Source organism: Diplotaxodon limnothrissa, linkage group LG22 (genome assembly GCF_057381915.1).
Source record: "Diplotaxodon limnothrissa isolate DT_005_m linkage group LG22, D_limnothrissa_male_GT1.1, whole genome shotgun sequence".
Classification (NCBI taxonomy): domain Eukaryota; kingdom Metazoa; phylum Chordata; class Actinopteri; order Cichliformes; family Cichlidae; genus Diplotaxodon; species Diplotaxodon limnothrissa.
Window position 1 is genome coordinate 26,717,533 of NC_140616.1, and position 18,703 is coordinate 26,736,235.

At 40.2% G+C, this 18,703-nt stretch overlaps 2 protein-coding genes, 1 long non-coding RNA gene and 3 other non-coding genes across 7 annotated transcripts; 2 read left to right on the top strand and 4 right to left on the bottom strand.

Moving 5' to 3' along the window:
• The first annotated feature begins 2,106 nt into the window (after positions 1-2,106).
• ctps1a (CTP synthase 1a) lies at positions 2,107-12,244 on the top strand. 2 transcript variants are annotated; one of them, XM_085345773.1, is made up of 18 exons: positions 2,107-2,267; positions 4,839-5,021; positions 5,100-5,270; positions 5,362-5,462; positions 6,732-6,848; positions 7,131-7,214; positions 8,130-8,210; positions 8,294-8,445; positions 8,545-8,677; positions 9,004-9,092; positions 9,196-9,290; positions 9,403-9,465; positions 10,345-10,388; positions 10,478-10,574; positions 10,654-10,709; positions 10,897-10,993; positions 11,092-11,236; positions 11,315-12,244. In XM_085345773.1, the coding sequence occupies exons 2-18, from the start codon at positions 4,853-4,855 to the stop codon at positions 11,397-11,399; spliced, it is 1,779 nt and encodes a 592-aa protein (XP_085201899.1). In that variant the 5' UTR covers positions 2,107-2,267; positions 4,839-4,852; the 3' UTR covers positions 11,400-12,244. The 2 variants fall into 2 exon arrangements, with proteins under 2 accessions (XP_085201899.1, XP_085201900.1); XM_085345774.1 differs by lacking the exon at positions 2,107-2,267 and adding an exon at positions 4,694-4,754.
• Positions 12,245-12,300: 56 nt separating this feature from the next.
• Positions 12,301-14,237, bottom strand: LOC146610066 (uncharacterized). Its single transcript, XR_014905068.1, has 6 exons — positions 14,191-14,237; positions 13,506-13,556; positions 13,200-13,258; positions 12,981-13,024; positions 12,657-12,725; positions 12,301-12,490 (listed from the first exon to the last, which is right to left on the bottom strand). It is a non-coding gene; the product is annotated as an uncharacterized LOC146610066 (long non-coding RNA).
• Positions 12,553-12,624, bottom strand: LOC146610067 (small nucleolar RNA SNORD99). Its single transcript, XR_014905100.1, has one exon. It is a non-coding gene; the product is annotated as a small nucleolar RNA SNORD99 (small nucleolar RNA).
• Positions 12,793-12,923, bottom strand: LOC146610068 (small nucleolar RNA SNORA44). Its single transcript, XR_014905099.1, has one exon. It is a non-coding gene; the product is annotated as a small nucleolar RNA SNORA44 (small nucleolar RNA).
• On the bottom strand, positions 13,331-13,468 carry LOC146610069 (small nucleolar RNA SNORA16B/SNORA16A family). Its single transcript, XR_014905095.1, has one exon. It is a non-coding gene; the product is annotated as a small nucleolar RNA SNORA16B/SNORA16A family (small nucleolar RNA).
• A 636-nt stretch (positions 14,238-14,873) lies between the features above and the next one.
• Positions 14,874-17,710, top strand: rab42a (RAB42, member RAS oncogene family a). Its single transcript, XM_085346030.1, has 2 exons — positions 14,874-15,171; positions 17,023-17,710. The coding sequence occupies exons 1-2, from the start codon at positions 14,957-14,959 to the stop codon at positions 17,459-17,461; spliced, it is 654 nt and encodes a 217-aa protein (XP_085202156.1). The 5' UTR covers positions 14,874-14,956; the 3' UTR covers positions 17,462-17,710.
• Positions 17,711-18,703: the final 993 nt, after the last annotated feature.

The window sequence follows — 18,703 nt, forward strand, 5'->3', positions numbered from 1 at the left end:
GGATCATTTTCATGCTGACAACTTAAGTTGTTGCCCATCACATTCTTTCCAGATGGTATTGCGTGGTGAATCAAACTCTGATGGTACTTCTCTATGCTCATAATTCCATCAGTTTTGGAAACATGTTTGGAAAGACAGAACTGACTGAAATACAACTCCAAACCATGCTAAGACATGCCAAGTTATAGGCTAACAGCTCTTTGACAGTAACTTTGTTGGTACAAAAATATTATTTTCTGCCTGTAAAAGAGTATAATCTTCAGTATTTTTGTGATTTGAAATGCAAATTATAAGGCATATTGAGAAAATATTAAAAGCTCAAAAAAGAGGGACAAAATTAAAATATTTAATCTTTTAAAAAATTACAAGATTAAAGATTAAAAGACCTTTAGAAAGCCCAGAGAACTATTGCTATTGTCAAACATGAAGATATGAGAGGTGGTTTTAGACTTTTGGACAGTATTGTATATTTAATATAATATTTGTGATGAAAACATTGGTCATTTCTTTTCCCGCATAATGAAAAGGTTCCTTAAAAATGTACAACAGAACACCATGCAGCTGCATCAACACATTAGCAGACCACAAGGTGAAGCTAGCAGCAGACACGTAAGCCCTGTTATATGTTTCCATAAAACACTACCCCCCAAAAAATACAGTCATATCAGACTGACCTGCCTCCCTGCCTGCTGCTTCTGTTACATCTCTAATAGGAGGAAATGGCTTGTGGTGAGGAGAGGATCCAGCCCTTCTGTGGGAGTTTAATTCAATCACAGCGCTGGTCAAAAATGAATTAAAACTCTCATTAAGCCCCCCTCCTGTGTTCCAGAGACTAAGCTGGCTGCTAAGGCTCACAAGTATGATTTGGGTGTTACACAGAAGCATCAGTCAGCTCTGGAGCTATCTGTCTGTGAGTCAGCCATCAGTCACTAAGTCCCTCATTTTTGTTATTTTAATTTGCAGCACTCACCCACACAGTGCACCCAATGAACCTAGTTGTGGATGATCCAAACAAGCTGTGGACATCTTGTTGTTCAACCTGAGTGAGTCACAGTGTGGCAAAATTGAGACTTCATATCTCATTGAGCACAATGAAGATTATACACCACGATTTACACCACAAGATCGTTGACCTTTCTGCAGCACACTGTAACTAACCACTTTGCACTCTGGCCATTTATTGTATAAAGTCTCATTCTGTGTCAGTGGGAGAAGGGGGAGCTGGTGTGCTGTAACCTCAACTCTGCCTCGAGCCATTTATGTGTTTCTGCTCCAGGACCAATTGAGCTTTGCTTTGTTGCTTCTGTGAAACATCCATTATCACTGGATTCACACTGATACACTGTTACGTCTATTGTCAGGACACCATAGCTTATTCTATTATTGAACAATGATTGTGCTGTACTTATTCTGGTGTAGTGTGCACTTAAAAGAATGAATGCGGTGTGAACAAATTTGTTTTCACATAAATTGTGCAAGACATTGAGATTCTCAGCTACTTAAAATATGCACAATGCAAGGGGACTCCAAGCAAGATGATATAAGGCAGATAGATGCCTGGTGTGTGTGAGGGGGGTGGGGGTGCCATCTTTTCCCTCTCCGCCCATTAACCATGAAACATGAGCTCCCCCTGCTGATCTAAAAATACAAACGGTGTTGCCTTCAAGGGCCAATGATATAAAACAACAACAAAGAACAAAAAGGTCATTGTAAATCTGAGGAATTGGACTTAATAAACATAAATACATTTTTTTAATCGCACAAAAAAAAACGACAAAAAAGTGGTTCTATAGACAATGTGATTAACAATTATTCTGTCTGGCCTCTCAGAAATAAAGTCCCCATTTTATTAATTAATTTGCATCAGGTAGGTTTTCTGTTTATTTTTCTTTTTTATTTAAGTATCAGCATTTTTCTATGATAATAGGTGTTTGTCTTTTGTCAGCTAGTCAGATTCCTCTGTGCTGAACTGCATACAGGGATGCATACAGGCTTTTATTTGGTCAACCTCGTGGAAACCAAAAACTCCCCCGAAGGCCGCAGTAGTTTCCGAGGCGTACCTGAAGGTAACATATCGTTGTCGTAAGTGTGTTGAATGACGTAGAACAGCCCTCAGTCGTGCTTCATACACGTGTGGGGCTAGTTTGTGGATAGATAGGATTTTAGGGAATCACAGTACCAAAATTCGAAATTTCGAAAGGTCCTGCTAACTGTTTGCGTCGCTGACGATCCTTTTACAGAGGAGTCTTTGGTTGCGGAATATTTCGGTGAGTTGAAATCTGATAGAGATACAGAGGTTGTGGTTGGCTAGGTAGAAAATTATGTCAAGGTAAACGAATACGTCTCGCTTCCGGTAAGAATAAAACAAAATAAAATTCTACTCGGAATTTCTTCTTAATATTATTGTAGAAATGATTGGTTATATTACGACTCACATTCTCGTAACAAGAAACATAGGGCTTAGTTTAGACTTGGATGGCAACGTTTAGAAATTTGAGAATATAAATTGTTATGTGCGCGTTTTTAAATACCCAACTTCGCTTTTATTTTGAAAGCCTTGTTGGGTATCGTAACAATTTGGCAGGCTTGATAGAAATGGAACATTAGCCACCCTTTGTAGTTAAAGAAACTAACGAAATTGGTACCTTGTTTAGCAAATCTTAAGCATCTCCTTTGTCTATGTTAGATACTAACGACCGCCTTGGTCTGCTGTAGCTGAAAATAACTCCCGTAACGATGTTGACCATTAGCTAAAAGCTAGTTGTACCGGCTGGTTTTCTTCAATTTGCAACTGTGCCGCGCGGTCTGCTCGTGCTCCCTAAGAGCCATGCTTCATGTATAAAAAAACCCGAAGTTTTTCAGGGTTGTAATACGACACAGTATGTTTTTAGACATACTTTGAAACACATTTAGTTGTCGACCTTCGAGCCTATGTAACGTTACTTTTATTTTTACTTAAGTTCTATTTACCTGAAAACAACAAAAGTGTGTTAGTGTGGGGTCCATTTTTTTGTACAAGGAGGAGGACATACGTGGTCTGGTCTGTTAACTTTACTGAGTTTTTCTTTGCTGAATACTGATTTGTTCATATTTAGCTTTCCTGTTAAACATTTGCACATCATACGTATATTGCAATGTAACGCAGCTCAATAGGCAGTATGACAATGTATGATAATGGCCGCAAAACTTTCTAACTCGAGGTTCACCAAATTCCAAAGCTTTTAACTACTTCATTCTTTAGCAAGTTGGCCTTTCCTTCATTCCAGTATTATTTTAATACACAATCAAGTTGAGTTTGGTATGAAAATGAAGAAAATGTTTTAAAATAGTTCTTATTTTTAGCAATGTATCTTGTTTTGACCAGCCACATGTCCCACATGGTTAAAGTTTACCTAAAAAGACAAAACCTTTTTTTTCCACTAAATTATTAGAACACAGACACACAACTGGTCTTATATATCAAAAACATTAAAATGGTACCATTAGATTATTCACTGTCATATATCCCACTGTATTAAGACTCAAGTTGAGGAAGAAAACAAAAAGGATTTTGCCATTAACTTGCAATATGGAAGTGACATCAGTTATTTTCATCCATTTTGCTCTGCATGTGGTATGTAATGTAACAAGTGCTTCAGCGACTCCCAGTGGAGTCATTTGTTTACAATGGGGTTACAATTATAATACACCAGCTACTAGCATCCCAGACTTTGCTGCCTGGTTGCACTTTATGTGTGATTGATGATTTTGCTATACCAATAATTTTTCAATACAACATTGTTATATAGCATAAAAATTTGTACAATATGATACAACACAGCCCTAGGAGGAAGGTAGCAATTTGCTTCACTTTATTTGATATGCTAAAGTTATTCTACAAAGAAGCCACACAGACGCACGCACACAAGTGAAGACACTCAGTGATTTTTTTGTTTTTGGTCATAGACTGAACAAAGGAGAATTTGGCTTGGTCACATGATAACTGTTTAAGGGAAACAAGATTGTAGTCACTCATGCTCAAAAGTAATGGCTAACCGCAACTAGAGGTTGAAGCCAATATATGCTAATACGCTACATCAGAATCAGAATACTTTATTGATCCCTGGGGGAAATTATTTTTTGTTACAGTGCTCCATTTTAAACCAACATTAAGACAAGACAGACAATACGCTAACTAAGAATAGTACAATATATACATATATATACATACATACATACATAAGTCACTTATAAATAAATAGTTGGAAAAGAAACATGTGTAGCTGTAGCAGCAAACAGTGTGTTAAGTGGATGCGTTGTACAGGGAGATGGCCACAGGCAGGAATGATTTCCTGTGTCGTTCAGTGGTGCTTTTCGGTAATCTCAGTCTCTCACTGAACGAGCTCCTGTGACTGACCAACATGTCATGGAGTGGGTGGGAGGTGTTATCCAACATTGTCTTTATCTTGGACAGCATCCGCCTCTCCGACACCACCTTGAGGGAGTCCAGCTCCATCCCATACATTGTTATAATCGTATCTTATCTTTGTTTTTGTCTGGCAATTCTGGTATTTCATCTTATCGCATGATATGATAATAGCCTATCTAGGAACCTTTACTTTGATAAGGTCTTAAGAGGAACAATGGTCAGTGAATGCATCAATAAGACCAAAGTGCCTGGAGAAAAGTGAACAGCAACTACAACTGAACAAATATGTTATCACAAACAAAGAATTATTAATTCACATTTAATGTGGGCCAATAAGTTACTGCAGGTAAGCTTCTGAAAATGACTATTTTAAATGTCTGACTAGTTATTAGTGGTTTCTGTTGCTTTCTAATCACTCATTTACCTCCAGGTATCAGAGCAACAATGATGAAGTACATCCTAGTAACTGGAGGAGTCATCTCAGGTATCGGCAAAGGCATCATTGCAAGCAGTGTGGGCACGATCCTCAAGTCATGTGGCCTGCATGTGACTGCAATTAAGATTGACCCTTACATCAACATAGATGCAGGCACTTTTTCGCCCTATGAGCACGGTATGTCAGCAGAGATATTCAGTATAAATGAACACGTGCAGGCTTGTCATCTAATTGTTTACCCCTCACTCTGTGCAGGTGAAGTATTTGTGCTGGATGATGGGGGCGAGGTTGATTTGGATCTGGGGAATTATGAACGCTTCCTCGACATCCGGCTGACAAGAGACAACAACCTAACCACGGGCAAGATCTACCAGTCAGTCATCAACAAGGAGAGGAGGGGAGACTACTTGGGCAAGACTGTGCAGGGTATGCAACGGTCAGGTCATTTAGAGAAGGATGGTAATGTCAAAGATGAGTCATTAACCGAACACGCATTTTATGCTTTGCTCTTTTCCAGTGGTGCCACACATCACAGATGCAATCCAGGAATGGGTTATGAAACAGGCACAAGTGCCAGTTGATGATGACGATATAGAACCTCAAGTGTGTGTAATTGAGGTAGGCTGGCTGCTCGAATGAAGTATGATTATATGAAAAAAGCATTTTTTTTCTATGCTGATTTGATTTCTTAATCCTAAAAACAGGTTTCTTTTCAATAACATGTATTATTACATTTGCATAATTACACGTTAGAATGGCGTGGTGGGTAATGCTAGCTAGCCAGGTAGGATAACCCGTGAAATACAGTGGCTTGCAAAAGTATTCGGCCCCCTTGAACTTTCCCACATTTTGTCACATTACAGCCATAAACATGAATCAATTTTATTGGAATTCCACGTGAAAGACCAATACAAAGTGGTGTTGGTCTTTCACGTTTGCACGTGAAAGCTAAACCAGTTCCACACCACTGAAGCTGCAGCATTTTTACAAACCAATTCTGGTTCATCCGTTTCATTCAACGATCCGCTTTCACTCTTCTCATTCTGCGTGCGTATGTAAACAAAGGCACTGCGCATGCGCATTTTACCCATATTCTATCGCGATATTTCATTTTCCTATCATTGCCCAAAATTACACCGGTATTACCGTGAACGGTATGATATAGCTCAGCCCTACTTCTGAGTATAAAACCACCACAACAACATCCAGTGTATTTTAGGGTTAACAGCTGGGAAGACCTCGTCTGCTACAGAACGTCCAAGAAGAGAAAATAGTAGCCGTGACGCATCAATCAGACTTTATGTTGCTTGGTGTTTGTTTACATAACTGTTTGGCTATACAGAGGGATGGATTGTGGGAATACAACTTGCTCAGGTGGTTGGGGGGGGTTTCAAATAGTTACGCAATCTCCCTCTGTATATCTCTGAGCTTCTGTGCTGGAATGTAATTAAAATGGCAGTAAAAACTGGCATGATAATACATTCGTGTCTTCAGCCCAGCTACGACAGCTCCAGCCAAATGTGCCAGGTTTCAAAAATCGAGAGGTGCACGACATATGCGTCAGGGATCACACTGTGAGCATAAAAAAAAACACCCTTACTATTCAGTATTGAAAGCCAATTATAGTCCACACCATCGGTCTGCAGGAGGGAAAACTCATGAGTGTGGTAGGATAACCTGCTCTGTTATAGTGTCTCACTTGGTACATTTTCAGGAGTGTGGTATGCCATAAAGCGTAATATCAATAGGCTGTTAAGGGCTGAATAACTGTCATTGATCACCAGAGATTCCCTGTATTTTGATTAAATGTCATTAGGGTCTAGCTCTATTATTTTGTGTAACCCCCCCCCGCCTTGATGGTCACTGCCAGTGTTTGTGTGTTTGTAGCTGGGAGGGACTGTCGGAGACATAGAGAGCATGCCATTCATCGAGGCCTTCAGGCAGTTCCAGTTTAAAGTGAAGAGGGAGAATTTCTGTAACATTCATGTCAGTTTGATACCACAGGTAAGACAGCCATACTTTTATATCTCACCTTACATTTAACGAACATGTGAAACTGCTGCATACCTGAATGTGGCTTTAATGCAAATATGCACTCTTATTCAGCCCTGTTCAAAAAAGGTGAGTATTTAGTAAGAAAAATACTGAAAGTTGTGCCCAGATTTTTGTTCTGCTTTAATGAGGTGTTGCTTAGATACTTCTAAGAAATGAAACTAGCTTTTAGAGGGTGATTGTTGTAGACTGTCTCATTATGTACCGGTTTGTTGTTTGCATGGTTGTGTCCAGCCCAGCGCAACAGGAGAGCAAAAGACCAAACCGACACAGAACAGTGTGAGAGAGCTGAGAGGCCTAGGCTTGTCTCCTGATCTGGTGAGTGAGTTGCTATTACATAAACATGTTTGATGCCTCATTTGCATTTAAATTACATTTCTGAATTAAAATGGATTTTTGAGTGGCATATTTTACATGTTGAAACCCAGATGTTTTATGTGCAAAAGATTCTTTGACTCCTAATTCATAATTTCACTATAGGCAACCAGGGATTGGAGTGCCATGAAAGTATTTGCCCTCTTTCCTGATTATCTGGGGTTTTTTGTTTTGTTTTTTGCATATTTGACACACTTCAGGTGCCTGAACTTTAAATGCTGCTCCAATCTGCTTCTTCAAATGAAAAATGGATTAACCATTTATTACCGCTGTATGGAAAAATTGTGCAAACTCTTTGTACAGTCACCATCAACCAACCACGGACCCTTAACTGTGATTAGTAATTGGAGTGCTAGCATTCTGATAATATTGCAAGCAGTTTTGTGTTTGTACATGATGTATTTGCACTAAAACATGACCCCGTTAAAGGATAAAGCAAGACTATTAGATCACTGGTATAGTGGGGTGATGCGTTCATGCTGGTACTCTGCATTGATGATATGATGGTTTTAACTTCCTGGGAAGCTTTTCTGAAACAGAATGGACATGATCCTGCTGAAACATTAAATCAAGGAAAAATTAAAGCCTCTTTGCCTACAAGTCACAGTACAAAAAAGAGAAATTTAGTCAGAATGGAGATGGAGGCCATTGCCAGCTTGCACATAATCAGGACTGTAAGATTAAGAAAGGTGCTCACACAGATTTCTATAAATTTAAAAAGAGAAGTCATGCAAGAGGACACATATTTTCTTACTTGAACCCAGCCTCATGTGTGCTACATGTGGCGAAGTTCAAATTTGGACAAACTCGGAATTGGATCTTTAAAGGTTTTTCTGATTGTTTGTTTTTCACTGGCAGATCATGTGCCGCTGTACAACTGCGCTGGAGAACTCTGTCAAGGAAAAGATCTCAATGTTCTGCCACGTGGAGCCTCAGCAGGTAGGTGAAGCACCTGTCAGGCTCGATTAAGCCATAAAGCTCTCTCCATAAACATCTAAAATGGATTACCTGTCTTCTTCCAGGTCATCTGTGTGCACGATGTGTCATCTATCTACAGAGTGCCATTACTGCTGGAAGATCAGGGTGTGGTGAGCTACTTGAGCAGGAGACTGAATATGCCAATAGAGACCAGACCAAGGAAGATGCTGACTAAATGGAAGGAGATGTCTGACAGGTGAGTGAGCACCTTTGTGGGTTGAACCTTTCCCATGAGAAGTCATTGTCCTCCAGAGAAGACCGAGAAATAAATGGATGCCCATATTTTTCCTCACAGGTCAGACAGACTGCTAGAGCACTGCTCTATCGCACTGGTGGGGAAGTACACAAAGTTCTCAGACTCCTATGCTTCTGTTATAAAGGCTCTCGAACACTCTGCACTCGCCATCAGCCACAAGTTGGAGGTTAAGGTATGTACACAGAATCATAGTCTTTAGTCTCAAATGATCTAGACATGGTTCAAAGTGAAGCCAGCTCCTCCTAGATTTAGTCCTTCCTCATTGTATTCCATGGCTATGACAGTCTTTGCAGTACCCTGAAGTTTAAAGGTATTACGGCTCTAGAGTAGGGGAAAGTGTTGATAGTTATGATTAGTGATTAAATAGTTGATTTTAGTTTGGGGTTTTTGTTTGGTTGTTTGTTTGTTTTTGGGAGGGGGGGGGGGGGGGTTGTTTTAAACAACTTGACTTGTGCCTTTAGACCAATCATGTAAGCTGTGAACATCTCTTCTTCTCAGTATATAGACTCTGCTAATTTGGAGCCAAGCACTCTGCAGGAGGACCCAGTGAAATACCACGAGGCGTGGCAAAAACTCTGCAGCTCTGAGTGAGTGCCCTGTAGGAGCACAATGTCCTGTCTCACTAGATAATCTAGCCTGAATATTAAAATGGAACTTTTATCAACATGACAATGTTTCCACTGTCCTCAGTGGCATCCTGGTTCCTGGAGGTTTTGGTGTGAGGGGAACTGAAGGAAAGATTCATGCCATCAACTGGGCCAGGAAACAGAAAAAACCCTTCCTCGGTACAAGAGTTTCTGTGGATCACATTACATGTTTTATTATCTTACTCCATATTTAATGTCAGTAAGTAGCAGCATCAGAAACACTACTTGACTGGTGTTCATATTTCTGCAGGTGTGTGTCTTGGAATGCAGCTGGCTGTATGCGAGTTTGCCAGGAACGTGCTCGGCTGGACAGGTAATGTTTTTGATATTATCTTCACAGTAAAGAAGAAGAAACAAAGCAGCATTACCTTTTAATGTGAATGCTGAGTGATGTAGGTAATTAATAAATGATTGAAATTTCATAGATGAAAAGTGTATATTGTTCCATGTATACAATAATTTTGGATGGATAGGTAATGAACATAGGATCTATATCTATGCTAAGTTTCATCATTGAGATTGTTTGTGGGTACGTATAGGTAGATCCAAAGAGGACCATTATAATCTGATTGTGTGTCCTTGTGTGTGGAGGAATAAAAAAGAACCACATTGCCTACTTCGTTTTTCAGTCAAAAGTCCCGATTTTCCTGCAATACCCTCGATCTCAATTGTTAAGGTTCGCCTGGAATTGGGCAAATTTTTTGTGCCAGTTGTGCCTGGAAATGTATTTGGGGGGGGGGGAAAAACAAGTACTTGTTTCTTTAGCAGCTTAACCAGCAAAGGTTCAGATGTCTGTTCCCGCTGTGCATCAGTCCAGTTCTTGTACATTTAGTTTTGTAAAGGCGGTTCCTATAATACTTAAACCTAGCCTTCTGATCTTCAAAAACGTTACTGCTAACTTCAATAAATTAATAAACTCACGCCATAAACACTGGTTCCAGCCAGTGTCCGCCTTCTTGTCAACTTTGCAGCAGCCGTAATGCTAACATTGAACCTTGAAAATACAGAAGATAGTCTGTCAAAACGTGTTTGTTACAGCATAGTTATTTGAGAGAGGTGTGGGAATGGGAGCTTTCTTCAAAGCATAGTCAGTTTTCAGCTTGAAATGCATCTCCTACTCATAAAAGGTGGGCACTGGTGGCTGACTGTTGATTAAAATAACTAATGGCATATTGTTCCGTTTCATACTTAGATGCCAACTCGACTGAATTTGACCCGGAAACAAAGCATCCTGTGGTAAGTTTTATGCATTGCACAAACAACCTGACTCCTGCATGCACTGTAACTGTATATTAAAATCCATCCTTTCATTTTAATCTTTGCAGGTGATTGATATGCCAGAACACAACCCCGGACAGATGGGTGGCACCATGAGGCTTGGGAAAAGACGGACCATTTTCCAAACCACCAACAGCACACTGCGTAAGAAAAGCTTTTAGTTCAACCTGGACCAGCCGGTGATGAACTGTTGCTCTGTGCTTACAGCGCTTCTGTATTCCAGGAAAGCTCTATGGAGATGCAGAGTATGTGGATGAAAGGCACAGACATCGATTTGAGGTAATGCTGAACTAATATTTCATCATCATTAAGTGTTCAGTGCAGAAACAGGAAATTGGATAGAGAGTTAGTGGGGGACAGACGTATAAGCAAAGGGCCAATCCGGGGTTGAACCCAAAGCGCCGCATTTAATCTTGGTCACCTGCTCAACCTGTGATCCAAATGTATACCTTGTTTTTGTGAACAGGTCAACCCTGAGCTTAAGAGCCACTTTGATGAGAAGGGCTTCCGGTTCGTAGGTCAGGATGTGGAAGGAGAGAGGATGGAGGTCATTGAGCTTGATGGTACAGAAAAGCAAACAGAATTATTTTCAGTTTTAATATATCAACCTTTTCTGTGAAACCTTCAACAGACTGTTTAAAATTGTTTTCTCCACTTCCAGATCACCCATATTTTATTGGTGTGCAGTACCATCCCGAGTTCACTTCACGTCCCATCAAGCCATCACCCCCCTACCTTGGTTTGTTGCTTGCTGCTGCGGGGAAGCTGCAGAGCTACTTACAGAAAGGCTGCCGTCTATCTCCACGGTAAATAGAGTGTATGTCTCAGTTTACTCATTTTCTAAAGGTATGCATACTAATTGAGACTGCTTCTGTGCCACACAGGGACACATACAGCGATCGGAGCGGCAGCAGCACACCAGACTCAGAGATATCAGAACTGAAACTTCCTTCACTCTCCAATGAATGACCCATCTGTGGAAGATATCTTAATTAAGTGTCCTACCATCAGTTGTCTCAAGTGTTGGAAAACTGTACTGTTCACAGATAGGGCTGGCATTTCCTAGAGTACAGAAGTGACTACAGGCAGCTGCAGATTAAGTTATGGGACTTTCAGCTCTAAACTACGCTCATGAAACAAACACCACTGAAAACCATAGTGTTTAAATAAAATTTAAACTGTTACTATTCATTTTTGCTCTTCCTATAAATGTTACAGAACTATGAATTGGAGTGGTTAACTTCAGTTGTCACTCATTTTCTACAACAGCACTTTAGAAACTGGTTTAACATGGGAGTTATGGGTTTCCAGATTATCTTGTAAGTTTAATTTACTTTAATGGATCATAGCTGAAGTTTAGCTTAACGTCGTCACATTTATTGCAACAAGTAAGCAATAATTGTGACTTTAGTCTACCTATTTTGCTTTTTGTACAACTCAAAGTCGAGAGGTCTCCAATTAGGTCACCTACTGCAGGCATACAACATGGTTTGTGATTAGCTTTCTACTCCTGCTTCATTGACTTTCACAGGGTTTGTCACCTGTGGCATACTGTTGTAAAGAAACTGTTACTTTTGTTTCTGATGCCACTCTACCACCACAGTACTGTTGTGGCCTTAATGTAAATAAATGTGCTACAAACGGTTTGTAGCATAGTTCAATGTCTCCATTCTTTTGATCATGTTACAGACAAGTTTCCAGAGGTAGTCAAGTCAGTTTTATTACAATCTGCAATTGTCACACACAGGGTTCATTTTCTTAGGTTCAGCCCTTAACCTCTTAGGACCTGGCGTCCACATATGTGGATTTCACATTTTTGGCTTATTTAGACCATTTAAAAAAAAAAAAAAAAAAAAAAAAAAAAAAAAAAAAACACGCATGCCATGGAAGAGTTCAGGTCTTAGGAGGTTAAAGAGCCAGGTCAACTCATTCATGCATTTCACAGCTGCAAGAAAGCTCCGATCCAAGTTGGTTTTCTTCAGTAGTGTTTGTGCCTAGCCGGAAAGTTGGCAGCAATTCTCTCATGGAAATATCACGTCACTCCCAACGTAGCACCATACCTGAAAAATAAACACCTCAGGTTAGCCAAATTCAGAAACTTTTTGTAAACATTCTCATTATGCACTGATCTCAGTCCCATATCCGCAAGCTTCATCCAGAAGTCAACAATGTATTAAGGTCATCATAGATCAAAATAACCACTGACCAATTTCAGCATCAACATACCTGTAAATTACAGATGTGAATGTACTTTGTTACAGCTCTGCAACACCAAGAGGTCAAGCGGATAGACGCCTAAAATTTAATAAAAAAAAGTGAGATCACAAGTTGCATGTTAGCTTAGTCTATTTTTCTAGCAGATGTCTGTTGGACAGCTGAGTGGCTGCTGATGGCACAGAGTGGCCACAGCAGTCAAAGACCACCCTGTTTTCTTGCATGCACTTGGAGAGCATGGAGCTACAAACAAGCACCGACCCTTAGGATAGCATGCTGGAACAGGGACATAAGTGGCCTTTTAATATTTAAAAAAAAAAAAAAGTGAACTCTTACCTGAATGAGCAGTTTTCATTTACAAATGACAGATCTCCATTCACCTAACAAGAAAATTTGGTTAGTCGTTTTGCCCCAACAAACATTGATTAAAGTCAGTCAATCCCATCAAGTTTTAATAAATGTGGCTCAGGAAGAATAAGTCTCAATCAAGACTAGATCAGTGAGGGCAAGTTTGTCATCACAGCCAGGATTGTCTGAATTATTTTGAAGAGTTACCTGCATGTTGTGTTCTCATTTGATGGTTTTGGTCTTGCACCTTTGGTGTCACCCAGTACCTATTGGAAGACAAGGCAAATCACTTACATTTCTTTGAAAGTTTGCATTTAATCCTGGGATAACTCACTGATCAATGTCCTTCCCCTAAATGTTGCTGTAGCAGTCATTTTCAAAACCGAACAGCGACCGTCGGTGAAAGTCTTCATGTCGGCTTCCTTTTGACCGTTCACTGCTACATGGGAGCATGAACGGCTTCGATAGGAGCCTTTTCACGATGGGACAGCTAGTTTTAATTTAAAGACTCACCTGCATTCTGCATATTGGGAAGCAAGGTTGAACTGCCATTTCAAATAGACCCTAGAGACAAAATAAAGATTAAAGATTAGTTATGTTGAAAACAGTTGCCTGTGCCATCACCTTTTATAACAAACTGCATTTAGTCTAATTTTGATTCTAAAGGTAGTTTAAGTTTGTTACAATGACATCAATGCTATTAACGTCAGAGGCCTTAAAGGCTAATGTTTATTAAAATGAGCTAGCATAAATGGCTTTGATTTTACCACCTAGTCTGATTTCCATGCCACCCTAAGAAAATTTCTCAAGATCCACCCCTGGCCACGTGGTACAAACCCATTAGCGTCCAAGCTAAGCTATCAGCAAGCTAAGCTATAGCTAACCCTTAGCATGGTCACTAAAGCCTAGGTATATCTACTGTCGAGTTCCCAGTTATATGACAAGTCAGCAAGAAGTGTTGATTATAAAAACAAGACTATACTACATACCCCAAAGTATTAACTAGTCAAGCATTATGGCTGTAGATACAAGCTAACGTAAGGTCGTTCACTCACTTACGCTAAAAGCACTATATTAATGTTATAAAAAAAATAATGAGTTCTGTGTCAAGGTGGACTGGATTTAAAAGCTGCGCATAATTAATGTAAATACCTGGACACATGACCTTAGTAATCGACAACACCAGCATAAAGCTTACCATAGCTCTTTCTTGGGGACTTCAGCTCACATGGAAGACTGCAGGAGGAAGAGAGAAAGCGGCAAGGCCCGCTGTTCTTATATACTCACTCTGATGTCCGGCAGCGGTGCGCTGATTGGCTCGCGTTACTCACGCGGACCGGTTGAATAGTGGGATATGTAGTATCACACTCCTCCTCCTTCTTCTGTTTTTTTAAGCAATGCCTGCTGTATTTATTGAAGTTTACTGAGACTCAGGCAATAGGGTTTTACACTTAACTAGCCACGCATTTTTCACAGAGTACAACGGCACAGAATAAACTGTGTGCAATTAGAGAAATATGCTGTAAATCCAGACCATCGTCGGAAGTGAATATAGGCTACTTCAGAACCACGGACAGCAACACACTGCGTGTTTTAGGTTTTGTGATATCAATAGCGGACGATATATTAAATAAATGGGGGTGGTTAAGGAAACTCTGTGCAAAACATGCCCAAGACGGACCTCATATAGATATATTGTTCTGTTTTTGCTGCTTTTAAACCCCCTATATGATTCTTTTACAACATACACAGGCCAGATGAGGTTGTAGCGGGTTTATTGGAGTGATATTCGACTAGTAGAGCATAGGTAAATCTATCACATGACTGCTGCGGCCGCTCTGTGCTCCGCGTCTCTTCCTGAACAGAAGGCAGTAGCAGCAGCTGGGGCTCCATGTAAACACGCCGCGCGCAGGGCTTTGTTTCACACACACTCACTCCGCAGGTATCTTCCCTCTAGTCATGCCATGGATATTTTGTGGCAATATCAGTTTCGAATCATTCTACTCGGGGATTCCACAGTGGGCAAGTCCTCGCTGTTGAAGCGTTTCACGGATGGAATTTACAGCGATGTGGCGGACCCGACGGTCGGGGTAGATTTTTATGCCCGCTCGCTTGACATCGAACCCGGGGTGAAAATAAAGCTCCAGCTCTGGGATACGGCTGGCCAGGAACGATTCAGGTATAGTGAGGTGAAATGTATCTTATATAGAATCTATCTGAGCTAAATATGTATACAACCATAGTCCTTCAAAGAGATTTTTAAATAAATAATTGCGAGCCCTCGGTTTAATGTCGTGTTTGGCTACTATTCTCAGTCCCTTTAAATTGAATATGGGCCATTTCCCCGTCTCGTTAGCATGTAATGAAATGAGTTTAGACAGCGGAGAAAGGAGGCCAATAGAAGATATTACGATGTCCTGACCTGTATAACAACAGGACACGGCGACTTACATCATGCTTTCATGGATGATGGGCAGCCTCCTCATATTTAGGCCCCAGTTTGATTCCCTCATATACAATTTCCAGGCCTTCGCGGGGATGACAAGTCCCGATCCAAATCTATTTGTTGTTGTTTTCATTCATCTATCCTGTTGCTTGCTCTGCTTTTCATGCCCACTGTCACGGATCATTTCCTTTAAAGAACTCCTGTGTCTGGAGAAGCTCTTAGATCTGCTTTCCCGTTTGAAGCCTCTGAGGGTGTTTTCCTCCAGGCTTCACTTCACTTGTCTTTCACTTCTGCCTATCTGCCTGTAGAATCTGTGGTTTTTAAAGCATCAAATGCAGAGATCAGAGTCTGTATGTGCATATATTTTTATAAATAGAATAGTATCATGCACCAGATGTTATGACCCAAAGGATCCTTTGTGTTTTTGTATTTTATTTCACTTGATGGCATTGTTTAGTTTCCATTTAATTAAGCACATTAATGTATGAAACGTTAAAAAAAAAAAGCATTCGCATTGCAAGTTTTGACTTCATAAAATTACAGAAATTGTTTTAAGAAGCCAAGAGAGACAGATCTTCCATAGCAATATGACTTGAATATATTTATTAGACCTGTACATTTCACAGACTTTGATCACAAAAAAGTACCAAATGTTGGGTGAGGTCCAACTTTATTATCAAATTATGTATTATGCCATTCAGTGATATATTACCATCATAAATGAGGTCCTGACACAATTCACTTAAGTACACAATTTACACAATTTATTAAGTATGCTTCAGTTTTAACATATTTAACTCCCCTCATATTGAGCACACTGTCTCAATAAGTAGTTTCATCTGAATGGCAAGGCCAGCTAAAGCACAGATGTAACTCCATGAGTCTTACTAATGTAAAACACCAGTAACACAGCTTTGAAAGGAAATTCTTGTGTCATTTAAGTGGTTAGCTTGCAAATAGACAGTTGAAAGACTTAAAAGAGAGCATGCAACCACATTCCTTGACTGACTTGGAAAACAGTGTGAAAATTGATTTGGGATTGTGTCAAATGGGACTTGATCTTATCTTAGTTTCCGCTGTCTTGACATTTGAGCTTCACTTTGGCTATAATATTTAAGTTTGTTTTCTATAAACTGATTAATGGGAACTATGACTACTCTTCTATTGTAACTGAGCACTCAAAGCGCTTTTTTATACATGTCCCATTCACCTACACACACTCACACACCGAAAAACGCATCAGGCAAGTTGGGTACAGTATCTTGCTCAACAATACTTTGACATGGAGACTGGAAGACCTGCTCTACCTCCTGAGCTACAGCCACCCCTTTTCTTCAAAGACTTGATTTGACTCAGGGTTTGACTTGACTTGCTTTGGCAGAGAGGACTTGGACTTACCTCAAGTGATATGAATTTTCCACCACAAAAATTAAACTCATATTGTGATGTTACAAACAGCAGTATAAGGGTAGTGAACTGGTAGGAACCATCCAAGTTCATAGAGCTGTCCAAGACATTTAGAAGTTATAAGTCTAGAGATGTTTGTCTTTGGTTTCTAACACCAGTAATGTGTCTTTCCACCAGGTCTATCACAACATCATATTACCGCAACTCTGTAGGTGGCCTGCTTGTCTTTGATCTCACCAATCGTAAAACCTTCGACCATGTGAGGGAATGGCACAAGGAGGTGAGTGAGCACATCCTGCCTCACCACATGGTCTACATCCTCATCGGCCATAAAAGTGATCTCAACAAGGACCGGAAGGTGAGCAGGGATGAGGCAGAGCAGCTGGCCGCTGAGCTGGGCATTCGCTATGTGGAGACATCAGCCAAGTGCAACAGCAATGTGGACCGGGCCTTTGAGCTGCTGACCAGGGACATCTACGAGCTGATGAAGATGGGGGAGATCGTCACCCGTGATGGGTGGGATGGCGTGAAGAGCGGCCTGACTGCCAAGGTTCTCTACTCTGCAGAGGATGAAGAGTTGGCCCCTCCATCAGCTGAAAAAAGCTGCCACTGCTGACTGAGAAGTCTTTGTGTTCCAACACTATCCTATCACACCAAGAGCTCACTTTGTCTCACAGCCGATCATCAAAACCAAATCACTGAGGCTTAGCACCCTGTGATATCACCATCCATCACTTCCTCACCTTGTGTTTTGTGACCTTTCTGTGTTGATTTTTCAGACCACTGGGATTATTTTCAATCAGGATGCGAGAGTAAATACCAATGTGTACCTGTTGGGAAAGTATTGTATTGTTAATTTGATATGATGTAGCATGAGTCGAGCTGTTTTGAGCCTCATCTTGCTCAAGAAAAAAAAAAGAAAGCATGCCAATGTGATCAGGTGTTGTTGCTTAAAGTGTAGCCAGTACTCCTTTTCATAGCAATGGAGCTAAAGGACTACTGAGCATACGAAAGTACAAATGGACTATTATGGTCTGGCATCATCCACATTTCATATGGTACTATTATGGGTTTCTACTTGTCAAAAGTTTGTGCAATGCTTTGCCTGCAGTCTTAAGTGGCTGTAACATTGTAAATAATAGTTAAATCTATAAAGATGAGAGCTAAAGGTGACTGAAAGCTATTTAATTCATAGTGTGAACAGTGCACTCTGCAATAAGTGTCACCATATTAAATCAATGTGCTCCTCCTGCTACTGTAAGCTGTGTGTGCACTTATGCCAAATTGACCTTTGACCATTCTGTGAATAGATTAATAATGTGTTTTTTTTTGTAAAAAAGTAGAGATTATTTGTAGTAAAAGTGTATACATAAACATAGATTATTGTAATTAGACTAAGTGTAACATACAACATTCACAATAGCAGTAAGTGGCAATGTGAGAAAAGGAAGTTTAAGGTCTAAATATGCCCCATTGATATAGACATAGATGATATGCACAGCAAAACCTAATGAGCTTTGATATGTTTATTGCAGGCCTCTAAACTGGCTTTAATTCAGCTTATCCGGGCCATCAGCCCAACAAATGTCATGTCATGAAACCATGACAAAGGATTTAGCTGCATTTTCTGCCTTTTTTGCTTTCATTTTCTTTTTGCTGTACAAATGAACCTGATAAAATTCTTTGTAGGGCCTTAAAAGTGCTTAGAGAATTAGAGAAAAGCTCCAGCTTAGCTTAGCATAAAGAATTGAGAGTAGTAACATGTTTAAGCAAATTAATTTTATGTTTACATTCATGGTTGCCAAAGTGCGGCCTGTGGGACAGTGGTGGCCCTTGGTAATGTTCTGTAGCTGGATCA